The sequence below is a fragment of the Priapulus caudatus genome, unplaced genomic scaffold, assembly GCF_000485595.1.
Source record: "Priapulus caudatus unplaced genomic scaffold, Priapulus_caudatus-5.0.1 Scaffold2, whole genome shotgun sequence".
NCBI classification, from domain to species: domain Eukaryota; kingdom Metazoa; phylum Priapulida; class Priapulimorpha; order Priapulimorphida; family Priapulidae; genus Priapulus; species Priapulus caudatus.
Genome location: NW_014577063.1, coordinates 282,532 through 298,425, shown reverse-complemented (window position 1 = coordinate 298,425; position 15,894 = coordinate 282,532). Strand labels below are relative to the sequence as shown.

Sequence of the window (15,894 nt, the reverse complement as noted above, 5' to 3'; positions counted from 1 at the left end):
GGCGAGTCACGACCCTGTCACAGGCCGAGTCACGACCCCTGTCACGAACCCTCGTCCCAGGCGCGGTCACGACCCTGTCACGACCGGTCACGGTGCGATCACACCCTGTTCACGACCCCTGTCCACGGCGGTTCACGACCCATGTCACGACCCTGTCACGGCTGCGAGTCACGGCCCTGTCACGACCCTGTCAACGGGCGAGTCACGCACCCTGTCATGACCTGTCGCGAGCGGGTCCCGAACCCTGTCGACGACCGCTGTTACGGTGCGAGTCACGACCCTGTCACGACCCTGTCACGGGCGAGTCACGACCCTGTCACGACCCTGTCACGGGCGAGTCACGACCCTGTCACGACCCTGTCACGGCGCTGTCGGCCGCCATGATGTACGCATGATCGACGTTTCATTTCCTGCCGACGCTAACAGCCTCGTGGTTGCGGCGCCGACGCTGACGCCTCCTGTGGTTGCGGGCGCGACGCTGCAGTCTCGTGGTTCAGCGCCGACGCTGCAGCCTCGTTGGTTGCGGCGCCGACGCTGACAGCCTCGTGGTTGCGGCGCCGACGCTGACAGCCTCGTGGTTGCGGCGCCGACGCTGACAGCTCGCTGTCTGCCGGCGCCGACGCTGACAGCCTCGTGGTTGTGCGGCGCCGGACGCTGACGCCTTTCGCTGGTTGCGGCGCCGGACACTTTGATGTCTCGTGGTGGCGGCGCTCGACCCCGCTGCGCCTCGCTTGGTTGCCCGGCCGCGACCGCTGACAGCCTCGTCGGTTTGCGGCGCCGACGGGGGTTGGGAGTCGTCGGGTGGTGGTTGCTTGTCGGGGGTGTGCGGCCGACGGCTGACAGCGGCTCGGTGCGTTGCGCGCCGACAGCTGCGATCTCGGTGGCTTTGGGTGTGGGCCGGGCGCGCTCGCGCGGGGGGGCGAGTGTGCGGCGGCGGCGAGGCGGCTGACAGCCCCTGCGTGGTTGTCGGCTAGGTCGCGTCTGATCACTCGTGGGGTGTTGCGGCGGACGGCTGCAGCGTCGTGGTTGTCGGCGCCCGACGCTGACCAGCCCGTCCGGTCCGGTTGGCTCATAGCGGGCGCTCAGCACGCTGGCCCCCGTGTGCTTTCCCCATGTTCCGCTCGTCGGTTGCGTTCTAGGCTGCGGTTGGGGCCGCCGACTCCGGGTCTGGAAGGCTTCGGTGGGTTGCGTCGGGCGAGGCCGGGGCTGGACATAACGTCCTGGGTGGGCCTGCCGCCCGGCGGCGCGCGGGCCTCGGGACGGCTGACGGTCTCTGTGTTGGGCGCGACGGCTGAGTCTTCCGTTGGTGGGTTTGGCGGCCGGGGTCGCGCCGGGGCGACGGTTGACAGCTCGTGGTGTCGGCCGCGACGGCTGACACCTGGATGTTGCGGCGCCGACGGCTGACAAGCTCGCCGTGGTCTGCGCTCGGCGTGGCGCCTGGCCTGACAGCGCTCGTGGTTGCGGGCGCCGACTCGGCTGGAGGCTCGCGGTGGGTATTCGCGGGCGGCTGCGACGCTGACAACAGCCCTCGTCGGTCTCTTGCGGCGTCCGGGGGCGGGGGGCATAACACCCCGCTGGCACAACTACGTGGTCTGCCTGCGCGCCGACGCCTGAGAGCCTCGTGGTTTGCCCGGCGCCGACGCCTGGACAACTCCGTGGTTAGGCGGCGCCTAACAGCTGACAACCTCGTGAATTGCCGGGCGCGACGGTCAGCCACCGTTGTAACCGGGTTCGGCTGGTGATGGACGGCAGCAGCGACAAGCGCACTCAGGCGGCTGGGGCACGCGAGAAGCGTGGGTGGCGGACGCTCGTACAGTCGCGGGTGTCTCTGCCGGGCGACCGTTGCCGCCGGCATGCATCGCCAACGCGCATGCCTTCCGCCGCCATCCACAACGATCGCTACGCCCACCATCACAACGTGCTACCGCGCCGATCCCAACGATGCCGCCGCCATACCAACGATGCTACGCCGGCCATCCCAACATGGCGCCGCCTCGACACAATACCGTCGCCGGTCCGATCAATCAACGATGCCGCCGCCATCACCAACGATGCCGCCGCCATCACCAACGATGCCGCCGCCCCATCCACCAAGCGATGCCGGCCGCTCCGCCGATCACCAAACGGGGGATTTTTTTTGCCGGCGCGGCCGGATAATACGATCCGCCGGCTGCCATCACCACGGATGCGCGCGCCGCCATCCACAAACGATACGCCATTCGCTCACACGATTGCCGCCTGTCGCCATCACAACGATGCGCGCCGCCGCCAATCACGCACGATGCGCACCGCCATTCGCGTTTGCCAGGCACCGCCATCACACGATACGACCGCCTTACACGCATGCCGCCGCCATTACCAACGATGCCTCCGCCATCACCAACGATCGCACGCTAGCCGCCATGCCACCAACGATGCGCCGGCCGCTATCCCCCCGATGCTGCCGCCCGCTATCACAACGATGCGCCGCCATCACCAAACGATACCCGCCGCCGCCATCACCCAACCGATTTGCCGCGCCTAATCACCACCGAGTGCCTCGCCCGCCACTACCAGCCACTGCCCGCCACTACCAGCCACCATGCCGCTTCAGCCGCTGCCGTCAACGACGATGCCACCGGCGCCGTCACCGACATCAAACGCAATCGCTAATCACGGGTAATGACGCTGGCGGGTTTCTATATCGCCAGCGCAGCAGCAGCCGATGAAAATCAAGCTGTCGCATGGTTGGTTATCGTGTATACTACAGCGTACTGGGGTCTAATACACAAGGTTACGTTTTTCATATTTTCACTATGGAAGCAATGTACGCATATCAGTGGCTAAATGTTGTCCAGCTAGAAAAGAATATCTGTTCTCATAACACGGAAGTTCGTTGTTACATATCCTGTGTGGTCACAAGCTTACAGAGCTACTCGTACGTGATTTACTTTACAGAGTGCAACATATATCAAGCAACAACTAGACAGATAACGTAGTAACGATAATTAATGTGTATTTAGTGTGGCTCTAGCGCTCTACCATACACATCGGTATGAGTTGACACTGTGCAAGCATTTTGGAGCTTACTTATTGGTTTTACTAATAATCATTATATAGATACAAAATTCAATCTAATGTTATTAAAAAATGATATGCGCAGGACAGTAATGCACAATATCAATATTAGCAATAATACATATTGGAAAGGAGGGAAAGAAGGAACATTGAAAAAGAAAACGCATACTGACTCATTTCCCTCTCCCTCATGCCTCTTTTTCTCATAACTCATAATATTCTTCAATAGACCTTTCCTCCTAACACTTCAATAGAATTACCCAGATGAAATTTAACCTTTACATTTTCCGCAACATTATTAATTTTTGAAGAGCCAAATTTACATCTTTACATCGCGGAGCAGCATATATTATTTCAACAAATTCTGCTCTCTCGTCTGCCTCAAAAGCGAGTGATGAGTTACTACGGCAGCCAGCATTCGAGGCAGGCCTGCTGCCATCATGTGTAATGTGTCGCAAAACTATTGACGGATGGAGACAAACATGTCAACATTTAATAGTGTGGATACGCAAATGATTCCAGAGTGTATTTACAACATACTATACATTGTATATATAAATAGATGAAGAAATGGTTTGCATACCAGACCGACAGCCAGCCAGCCAGACAGACAGACAGATAGATAGATAGACAGACAGACAGACAGACAGACAGACAGACAGACAGACAGACAGACAGACGGACGGACGGACGGACGGGCGGACGGACGGACGGACGGACGGAGGGTCGGACCGACAGATAACGAAGGAAGGGGTTTGCTTACGTTTGCCAAGATGAGCGTTTTCGCCCTCACACGGCACCATGCATTTCTGTAGTCTTTCAGTGAAGGCACAGTCGGCACCCTCTCGTGTCGATATTTGCTTGCCCCTACCACAGATACCGTTTTTAGGCACACACTCGGCCAGCTCCCAGGCGCTACAGTCCCGCTCTGAAAATATGAATACATACAATCACCGGACATATTGCCCATTACATACATTACATACATTACATACATTACATACATTACATACATTACATCGCATACATGGTATACTTAGCATACATACAATCAGGAGTGAATAATAATACATACAATCACCGGACATATTGCCCATTACATACATTACATACATTACATCTGATTACATCGTACTATACATGGTATATTTAGCATACATAGACCTACTATTGCAGGACACATGTAAAATATTAATATATAATGGCGCAATGTGCTCTTTTCTCCGGAATGTATTCCCGACAAATGCGTTCCGGACGCCCCAAACAGGATTCACAGGATTCACCAACCTGGTAATTATCTTTCTGCATTGCAGCAAGTAATGCAATGAATGTCCGCAGTTACGCAACCATCTGCGTTTTATGGCGGAAACAAATAATAACGTATCTGGATGAAAACCTAGAACTTTGTTGCAGGTATGGCAGTCAGATATACGTGCCGACCAAACCCTATTTCAACAACATATCATCATATGTCATCACACGGGCACGTTGTCAGTGAGGGAAATGCCACAATGAGCATCACTGGCAACAAAGAGACTATCTGGGTGTACTTTGCTTGTCAAACTAGCAATGTGTACACATGCTAATGTCGATACATTAGCTGCTGGGGATGCTGGCTAACTGATTGTCGCCGAGCGCTTTTTTGCAATGTTTGCAATGAAGTTACTGCCGCCATGTGCTGTCATTGACACGTTGGCAGGTTACTGTTACCACACCCGACACTATGTAAAAAGTATCTGTGGCGCGCGCTAAAACAAGATAAACATTTCACAAGTTCCATTAACCGATGTCGTCGTCGTTAAAATATCAATTCGCCTTCCAAACGCCGGTCGTATGTTCCGATCGAATTTTCTAGAGAAATTAATTGCTCTCTGGCTCATGATTGCCTACTTGCCAGTAACGTCAGTACCACACAGAACGGTAATGAATTACCGTTTCATTATGCCGTCAACTGTATTAAAATGTTAGCCTTTGTGCGTTTTCCCCTTAATTCCTTACATCTCGGTTTGCGGTGTGAACAATAGCAATAATTAAAGAATGATTGTAATGACTAACACAGGAATCACGTGCGTAACTGGAATAGAATCACAAGAAGAATAAAGATATAGCTTGGATGCCGCTTACATAATAGTTCCACGGGGTAACATGCAAGCGCAAACTATAAAATCATAGCTCTTAATTAATAATATCAGGATTATATTATAGAGATCTCCATAGTATACACTCCTGATAATGAAATAAATGCCGCAAACGCGCTCGTTTGATTTCTCTGGAGAAGGTACTGACGATCGTGTGTTATACAGTTATACGTTCACGAATACGAAGATACGTAATTGCCCCTTATATATATGCGATCTTTCTTCGTATATATATATATACCACACTAAAGACTTATAAGAGGGACAAACAAAGGAAGGCGATGAACGTGCTGCACGTATGCACAAATGAATGGGAGTGAATTTCCGACGTGGACCTGAGTGCTGGAAACCACTCCTACGGAGAAAATGCAAGATTACGCGCGCGTGCGTGTGTGCATGTGCGCGTGTGTGAGCGCGCGTGTGCGTGTACGCGTGTGTGTGTGCGCGCGTGCGTGTGCGTGTGCGTGCGTGCGTGTGCGTGTGCGTGTGCATGTTCCAGTGTGTGTGTGTGTGTGTGTGTGTGTGTGCGTGTGCGTGTGCGTGTGCGTGTGCGTGTCCGTGTGCGTGTGCGTGTGCCTGTGCATGTGCCTGTGACCAACATGTTGACGGAGAATAAATCTGTTAGTACGAAACTATAATAAAGATTAATAAGAGGGACACGAGATATTACATACATTGCACGTAGCTGCACAACCGAATATAGAACAATAATATGATTGGAAGTGAATTTCTGACGTCACGAGAAGCTGGAGGAAATGTATTTCTTGCATGCTGGGGACCTCTCCTAGAGAGAACGTTATGAAATTACGCCTTTCCAAGCTTGGCTTCTGCCATTTACACTCTACTAGAATCTCAGGCTGGGCATCAAAGTTTGAGTCAAAAAACGTGCATACGTGTTAACAGTCGAAAAATATAAGAGTAGTGACAAAAATGTTAAAATCGGTGAGTTTTCCCGTTTTGACGGTTGGATGAGTTATACGCAACTTATGAGGAATTTCAGCTAGTCTCATCTATATGTGAGAGAGAAGTGAGCTGAGTATGAACCTTGGTGCTATCAATATCAAAATGGAGTTGGACGCCACCGAAAATAGCAAGGTGCAAAAGGAAATATTATAAACGATTCAACCAAACGTTCTTCAGAAAACCTGGCACATTGGCGGCGGCATATCACGAAAGCAAATAGTTCCAAATTGTTCACTGCAAGCAGCCCATTATCTCCTATTTGTGTGTATAAAATTCTAGAGAGTAATTATGTGTAATTATGAGTATTTATCTAAAATTATCCAGGTTTCAGTGAAGCAACCATGCACATGCACGCACGCATGCAGTCACACACACGCGCGCACGCACTGACGCACTGACGCACGCACCCACTGACGCACGCACGCACTGACGCACGCACGCACTAACGCACGTACGCACGAGGAGCTAAATGTAACAGCTGTTATATTTAGCTCCTTGCGTAGAAGGATCGACACTTGTGGGTTACTACCATACAAATAATATCAAGAGCTAATAAATACTATTATTATAGGCATTTATTAGCTCTTGATAATATAGATAGACGAAATAATATAGGTCGGTTATCTATATTATTTTTATGGTTACTACTTATTCTGCAAGTCTACATAGGCTGACTGATAACAGGGGTGAATATTGACAAATTTGAAATTATTAATTCACCCCTGCTGATACATCGATCCGCATACTACACTCCATACACGCGGCGGGATACCTATACTGTGTGACGCACACAGCGCACGTACACGTACACGTACACGTACCCGAATATATCGGCAAAAACAAACGGATTACGACGCGGGCGATCTCGCGGCGTAATTCAGAAGCTATAATATAGATTCGTCATTCATCGGGGCACCTGCTCGCTCCCCAGGCACATGATATATAGTATTAAATTGATCAGTGGCTGCTTGTCATGCAGCGTCATCCCCCCTTCTCTCATCGCGCGGTGGAAAGATTGTAGTAGTTCAATAAAAACGCTTACTTTACAACTAAATTATTTATCACGGATAAATGAGCGGCGATATGCATTATGCAAGTGCTTGTATTACGAGCATAAGCACGTTGTATATGTCCACAGATAATCACGCGGGTATATACGGGGAGGCTTTTAAACTCTTAGCCAAAAACCTTAGGATTCGGAAGTGCAATTTTAGTGTTAAATATAAAACAGCAACAGAGGACCACGCCCTCCGAGATCCTAGACCCAAACTGTTACAAGCCAGCGCTGCGAAATGAACACGCGCTCAATACAGGATATTTTGCGCATGCACGTTACAAACCGGCAACTAAACTGTGACAGTGTCGTTTGTACACCTTGCAATTTGTTGATTTGTAAAGCCTATGACATTTATAAATGTTTGCAGGTGTCTGCCGCATATGTGTTTCCGAGACATGTAAGTGCAATTGATCCCCATGGTCGCTTACTTCAACCTCTTTCAACGTGAATTTTATATTATATATATATATATATATATATATATATATATATATATATATATATAGTCTACCCTCTCCCTCACCTCTTCGTTCCTTGGCGCAGCGACACGTTAGAGAGAGAGAGAGAGCGCGCGCGAGCGTAAACTACAGTTTCCCCTCTGCTATATTCAGCCTGTAAATAGGCGGAATCCAGGAACTGTAAAAAACTCCCATCTTTCTGCTGCAACGCTAATGTTCGTAACCTTCAAATTGACGCAGAAACAACTGTTGTCTGTCTCACATCTTACCGCTAAACAAAATGCCCCGTACGCGTAGACTGACTCCGTATGATGTCGTTTTCGGCATCACGATTCGTGTAGGCGCAGCCACAGGGACATTTAGAGTCAGACGACAAGGCACTAATGGTATCGGCAATGGAAGCAGACAATTTTGCTAGACATTTACCGTCGTCTATGTACCTATTAAAGGTACACGCGCTCGCTTCACACGCCAATGCGTGAGGTAGAACCACGCTCTGTTACACGCGGATCATTAATCGTCTAAACACACATAAACGCGCTCTCACTCGCCGAGCTCAATTACGCACACACGACGCGACGCCGCGTGGTCGGGCATTAAACAGACGCGTTTGTCCATGCTCGCACGCGGATAGCCTGAGTTTCCTCTGATCAAACCTCACACCAAATCCACCAAAAATCGTCGGTGTGGGCATTGGTCAGAGGAAACTCGGATTAGCGCGTGGAGTACTATTATCTGCATCTTCTATCTCCTACCTAATACCACAAATAATAGATAATAATAATAATACTACTACTACTAATAATAATAATAGATAATAGTCTAATATTGGCCATTTTCGCTATTACCTATTGCCTCTTACCGAAGGTGAACTAGCTTATGTACCCTGTGCCAGAACTGTAATTCTACACGAACGAATGCGGGAAATACACTTGGATATCTTGCATTCATATCTGCGTGGCCTGATCTGCACCCGATCACAGCAACACATCTACACGCCCATCCGGTAGCAGGCGGGCGAGGCTGAGGCGCTGCTGAACCTTATCAGGGTCATCTTTATATACCGCTTCGAACTCTGGGTGGGTGATGTTATCGAATTTCAATTGATACCGCATCGCATTTTTAGTGATATGGCATCGAATTCTAATTAACATGTCATCGAATTCTAATTAATATGTCATCGAATTATAATTAATATGTCATCGAATTTTGATTGATACCACACCAAACTCCTACTGATGTCGCATCGAATTCCATTTGATGATGCATCACATTCTGATCGAAGGTGTATAATTTGGTAACCCGAAAATGACAAAATATATACAACATATTGTTAGGGGGTTAGGGCTATGATTACCTAACCGTTCTAACTTCTATACACCCTTATTCTATATTCTACTACTTATTCTAAGCTACCAGCACGATGGTAGGCCTACTCCCCAGGTACATGAAAGACAGAAAGTGGACACTTGTCACCGCTTGCTTATGAGCGTTTCTGGGGGCACGTGGGGTTACCACTGTGTAAATTGCGCTCCTATTAGTATTTATTATTGACTTCAGGGAAGCAGGTACGTATAATTACAGGGTGGTTTATTATGCAATCTGCAGAACACCGAGAGCAGTTACTGAATACATGCTCTTCGGGAGAGGCGGATCCAGAGGGGGATTCAGGGGGACTGGGGTCCCTATTTATTGACTTCCGGTCTGATTTCTTCAGTATGAGGGTATTATTCATGAGGGTGCCCCCACCCTCTCTGCTATTACGCATTCATCGAACCTCTCCCTTTCAGACTTCTTGTTCCTGGGCCCCCTGTTCCTATAACGCTTACTTTGTATACCATCAAGTTGCAATGAGAATTTTTCATTTGTTATTTCTTGCTAACACAATATCTTACGTTGTTATATTGCCACTATGTTATGATAATACCTAATAATTTAAAGTGTTTGGTAACTTTTGGTTATCTGTTTGAATTCAATAGCAGATTTGATTTCGGCACGCATGACGGGAAAACAGCTTGACCGACCGGATTTACTTGTTATGCTTGACCGCTCGGAAGTAAGTCGACAAAACATGCGAATGTTCCTGCAAAGGTTGCACTGAGAAAGCTCATCAATTCAATAACACAAGCAATTTATCAATTCGTAAAACGTTGTTTTCGTGTTTTCGGCGTACATTTGAGGCGATTCGACGGCCGCACGTCGGCCTGCCCCCGCCACGCACTCCCACTCTCATCTCTCACGGCCCATTATCCGGTCTGTCATGTGCTCATCTAATGGTGCATGTACACATTAGAAAGGAGTGGCGGGGAGACTATAGTTATAGCTACACAGGAAAGAACTAGCTTCGTCGGTTTTTTTTATTCGATTCGCTGATCGGCGGGGAGCGAAATCGAGAGATGGTGCGACACGCTGACCTTCCATAAGAGCAACATTCCAGTCGTCTGCCGCCCACCGCCACTCTTCATCATCATCGTCGCCCGCAGGCGATTCTCCGTTCCCGACCGTTTATCCGAACAGACTACAGAAAATACAGCCGTAAAATACGCAAAATAGCAGAAAATACAGCCGTATTACATAACACGTACAATACCATGCCACGCCACGCTACGTCACACCACGTCACACCACGCGCCACGCCACACTACGATCTTTTCTCCCCCTTCGCTCTCATTCGCGCGCCCTCTCAGTCTCTCTCTCTCTCGCCCTCTCTGTTTCTCTCCCTCTCTCCCTTTTTCTCATAATATGCAAAGATTGATAAAACAAAAACATACAAACTACTAAAACAGTTTAATCGATAGTGAATATACAGTAAATGTCATTGCAGGATTATCATAGCAGAATGTAAAACTGATTCTTGCATGCCTTATAACTAATCTGTCAAAACATTCTGGGCAGATTTTCTTCGGGTTATGCAGCAAAATTACTAGGTTTTACTAACCAATTTTAATCCTGCAACTAAACAATACTGGAACGGTTTATAGCAAGCAGAAAATGCCTTATAGAAGCGGACCGGCTCTAACACTAATGAACAACTTGCACCCACTATACAGATTGAGGATTAGTTTTTATCCACAGAGGAAGATATATGTACTTAACGTAATTGCACGTTCTAAACATCCCCCAGCTTTAACCCACAGTGCATCCATTTCATAATTGTTCAACGCAGTAACAGGCAATAGTGGACGACAATTTTGGAGGTGCCAGCATTTTCATGGTTCCTACATTCGTGCCACGTGACGGCTATCACGCTTTCTGCACTTGTGTCCCTGTTGTACATTTCTATTTCAGCTATGCTATGAAAGCCACCCCTATTCCGATAATGCTACGCCACCTCTTCTTATACTGAAAACAGTACAGTGACAAAAGAAGTGCAATGCTGAAAGCACAATTATTTTATACTGTACCTTGGTAGATTACGAGATATATAAACGTGAAAAATTCCAAAAAAAGCTTATGTTTATCCTTTTATATGGAACGATATTTGCTCAAATATGAACGTTTCTGACACAAATGAGTCCCAGCCAATTCCCTAGCTCTCTCCAAATAAGACGCAGGCATTACAATCGACGTGAGCATAGAGTGAAAAACAGCAATAAACACAGCCACCCCACACGCACACAACCAGTATCACTAGCCCTGTTTATCTATAGGCCTTGCTCACAACTACGCACGACCATGTTATATAGAGGGCTCTAGACTCACCCGTCACTTGTTCGTCAACGACCTCTGGCGGCGGTGGCGCTGCTGCTGCAGGTTCTTCCTGAGCACGGCAGCTTCCTGCTATGAGGACCAGTAGGACGACGGCGAATGGTATGCTGCTTCCACGCATGGCTGTGATCTGCAAAGCAACGGTAATAAGTGACACATGAGCGCAGGAAGCTGGTTACCTACATTAACCTACATACGTTAGTGGGGTCTATGTAGCGCCCCTCCCACCACACATACACACACGCATGCACGTGAGCGCGCAGACATACACACGCACGCACGCACACACACACACACACGTCACAGTTCACACACAGCACAGCTCTACAGCAATCACACAACACACACACAGCACACACATGCAAGCACACACCACAACACTCACACACGCCCACACACCACACGACATACACGCACACCACACACACACAGCACACACACAGGCGGTACCCACACACACACACCCACACGCACCACAAGACACGCACAAGAACGCACACACGCGCGCGCGCAACACACACCACACACACACACACACACACACACACACCACACACACACACAAGCACATACACACATGCACACACATATATAAATATTAAATGTGTTTCAAAGTGAATCGAAATGCTCCTACGCCTGGAGGTCGTCCTGGCTAGGAATGTCTTTTTTTCTTCTTCGTTGATTTCCATGTTGGCAGGGTTATTGTGATGTCTTCTATCCTTCCCGGATTTCGGACCGTAGTTTGAGTCGTATGGTTGGATGGTGTTTAGATCTGTGGATCCAATAGGGCTTCTCTTCTTTCCCCTTTTGGCGCCCCCTCACGCATGCGTGCGCCGCCTTTTGGCGCCCCTGCGCCCCCTTTCGAGCGCCCCCTAACAACGTGGCGCCCCTCTTCTGTACACGGCGCGCCCCCTTTTAGGCGCCCCTGAACACCTGCGTCGCCCGCTCTCGGCGCCCCCTATTGGCGCCCTGCTCTGTTAGTACTCGACCTACGGGTATATAAGGAGGAGAAGAAACGCTGAAAGAACACAGTTTTTTTTTCAGCTGTATAAAAAGTAGAAGAACCCTGACGAGATGACTACCACAAGTCGAAACTAGTCGTTCCATTGCTACTTAAGTGATAGGCAATTTCTTAAACAAGACTTTTTTTAGCAATTTTTCTTTATACATGTTATAAGGCAACAACAAACCAACAAAGCTAAATCCCGCGGTGGGTAGGCTCAGTCGAGCTGTGCCCCGTAGAGGCCTGCCAGGGCCTCGTTCTTCAAAGCATGTCCATATATCAAATATATACTGTTCTGTATACTCATGTTTAGATATATATATATAACATTATATATATAATATATATATACTATATAAGATATATATATATAATATATATACATATCAGATACATAGTATACCCATAGTATCCTTGACTGGAGCCGACATTAACATATATAACATATCATGTACATAATACACATATATATACATATATATTATACCATATATACTCTATATAATATATATATTCGTAGTACGAGTATAGTGACTACTACACCTATACCGATAAGGATATTAACACATAGTAGTAACCGAACCTCATACATATACATAGTAGACATATGATCCAGTAGTAACCATCATATACATGTAGATCGACAATATATCAGTATAATATCAGGCTAAGGTATATATAGTAGGTATATTAGCAAGACTTATATGACTATCGGCTTATTCCTGGTACTCCTGATATGATATACGTATGAGTATACGGTGGGCGCCGTAGCGCTACGAGGAAGTAAGAGCGGCTTGGGACATGTAACGACGGCCTGAAACAGACGCACATGGTGGCAGAACGCACTTTAGTACGCCGGCTCTGCGGCACATTCCACGGGTTTACAGAAAATTGATACTAGCACTATCGTCACAACTATCTTACAATATTTTGTGCGTATAAACTTATGACGTCCTGTACCTATGTAGTCATAACTATTTATGATGATTCTGACAACGTGTTCTAGGACACCCACCCGCAACCAGCCAAACCAGTACAACAACGTCGTACAATTTTTTCCTAGACCTCAGTCAGACAGTACTGCCCATCGGCACAACAAACCACTACCTGATGCGTATCACGCTGGTAACCGCCAGCGCGGCGTCAACCCCGGCCGGCCGGCTGCGCCCACGCGGGGCCCCTCTCCGCGCCGTGCGTGTAGAGGTGAGGCATGAGGGCAGCCATGTCACCGCGGCGCGGCGGCCCCGGCGCCCCCCCGCCCAGCGGCGGGCGCGGAGGCGCCTCAGCTGCGTGCTACCGTCGCGGTACCCCACGCGCGCGTTCGGTAAGTGGCAACAGAAGCTGCTACGCGCTTCACCTCGCGGTGAGGCTCTTTATGGGCCAATGGATGAATAAGACTGAAGTCATTAAGAGGGGAAACGATCGAACTCGGGGCACGACTGCGAAACATCGAATTTCGAAACAATTAAGAGAGTAGCTAAATGAGATGCCGGTATAGCGCGGATTGCCATGACCTCATGCGGAACGTATAATGACGTCAATAAACCCACCCAGAAGAAATCTCTCACACGCCAACTGACATTTAAACGCGTAAACTCGCGAACCCTATACCTATGGTCTATTACACAAATACACTTCAACAGCAATGCAGAATGAGCGCACGGCACGCATACACGCCACGGCCACGCGCTACCGGCGCCGGCCGCCACCGCAGCACGCACGCGCGGAACGGCACCCGGCACGGCAAGCCACGCACCGCGGGTGGCCGCCGGGCGCGCGGCGGCAACACATCAGCATATATATGGTAGTATATAGATCGAGGAGGCTAACTAATGCACAGAGATACCGTGTTGTCGATGCTAGTAGATTTGTACATTATAATTGGTCATTTATATTTTCATTCTATTCTGTCGTGGATTAGATTGTCATGATATATATATAGTATATACTAAGCCTATACTGATCTATAGGTATAGGTATATCATAGTGAATATAGCTATCTGATTGACGACATATAACGATAAATCAGCAATATGTACCACATGGCCTAGGTATATATGGTCATACATCGGGGACTATACGGAACACTGCGGGCAGTAACGGGCGGCAGACTATTTCTAGATATACAGACCGCTATAGCGCGCGCTGAAACGCAGGGCTCGCACTCAGGTAATCGACCGAGCCACCAGGCTAGGGTAGTTCCGGTGTAAGTCACTGCGAACGCGCCTCGCTGGTCATGGGCACGACCAGAGAGGCCCTTGGGCTCCAGCACTTGGCCCGTAATTATGCGCCCGCGGACGAACAACAAACATGGCGCGGCGCACTGGAGTGTGGAAATGGAGAAGCTGCCGGGATTCCTTCTCATAAAGGCCGTATATCACACCCGATATGAGGCAGGGCTATAACCGGGAGCTCAGCGGATGAGAGAAAGGAGCTTCTGCTGTCTACTTACACTAACACGTCATGCTGTCCTTCTCTGAGATGCAACGTTGCAACGGAGGAAATGCATACGTAGTCACAGCCACGTAACACGCCCCGGGTCCTGACACCCGCGACCACTCACGACAGCAATCCAGCGCGATGCGTCTACACTAGTGAAGAAGGCGTGCCAGGCGAGCGAGAGGAGAGGAGAGGAGAGAGAGAGAGGAGGAGAGCGACGAGAGAGAGCAGCATGCGCGCGGAGCGTAAACTACAGTTGTCGCGCCTCTGCTCTATTCAGGGTGCCTGTAAATACGGCGGGAATGCGGGAACTGTAAAAAACGTCCGCCATCTTTCTGGCTGCGAACGCTAGATGTTCTGTAAGCCTTCGAATGACGCAGAGAGCAATCCTGTGTGTTGTGTGCTCACATGCTGGACCGCGGGCTAAACGCAAACTGCCCGTTACGCGTAGACTTGACTCCGTACTGATGTCCGTTTTTCGGCATCACCGATTCGCCTGTAGCGCACGCAGCAGGAGCATTTAGAGTCAGACGACAAGGCGACGCGGTATGGATTGGCTATCGCGAATGGAGCAGGAACAATTTTGCTAGACATTTACCGTCGGTCTATGTAGCGCGTATTAAAGGTTCGAGCACGGCGCTGGCGCTTCACACGCTCAATGCGTGAGGTGTAGAAACACCGCTCTGTTACAACGCGGATCATTATGCGATCTTAAACACAGATGAAAGGGCTGTCGGTGCGTCCGCCGAGCTCAATTAGAGCGCAAACACGGACGCGAGCCGCGTGGTCGGGCATTAACCAGACGCGTTTGTCCAATAGCTCGCACGGGAGTAGCCTGAGTGGTGTCCTCTGATCAAAACCTCACACCCGAAGACCACGCAAACACACTCGTCGGTGTGGGGCATTGGTCCGAGGAAACTCGGATTAGGCGCGTGATACTATTATCTGCCATCTTCTATCTCCTACCTAATACCCAACAGATAATAGATAATAATAATAATCTACCTACTAATAATAATAATTCAATAGATAGATAGTCTCAATATTGGCGCCATTTTCGCTATTACCTAA

At 49.0% G+C, this 15,894-nt stretch overlaps 1 protein-coding gene across 1 annotated transcript in view; it reads right to left on the bottom strand.

Annotated features, from left to right (window-relative positions):
* LOC106820788 overlaps positions 1-15,894 on the bottom strand; it is a 32,141-nt gene that overhangs the window by 9,110 nt on the left and 7,137 nt on the right. The window contains exons 2-3 of the mRNA XM_014825360.1: positions 11,376-11,511; positions 3,821-3,985 (exon numbers count right to left, since the gene is read on the bottom strand). Coding sequence (XP_014680846.1) covers positions 3,821-3,985; positions 11,376-11,502 — 292 coding nt within the window. The 5' untranslated portion in view covers positions 11,503-11,511. The remainder of the gene's footprint in view (positions 1-3,820; positions 3,986-11,375; positions 11,512-15,894) is intronic.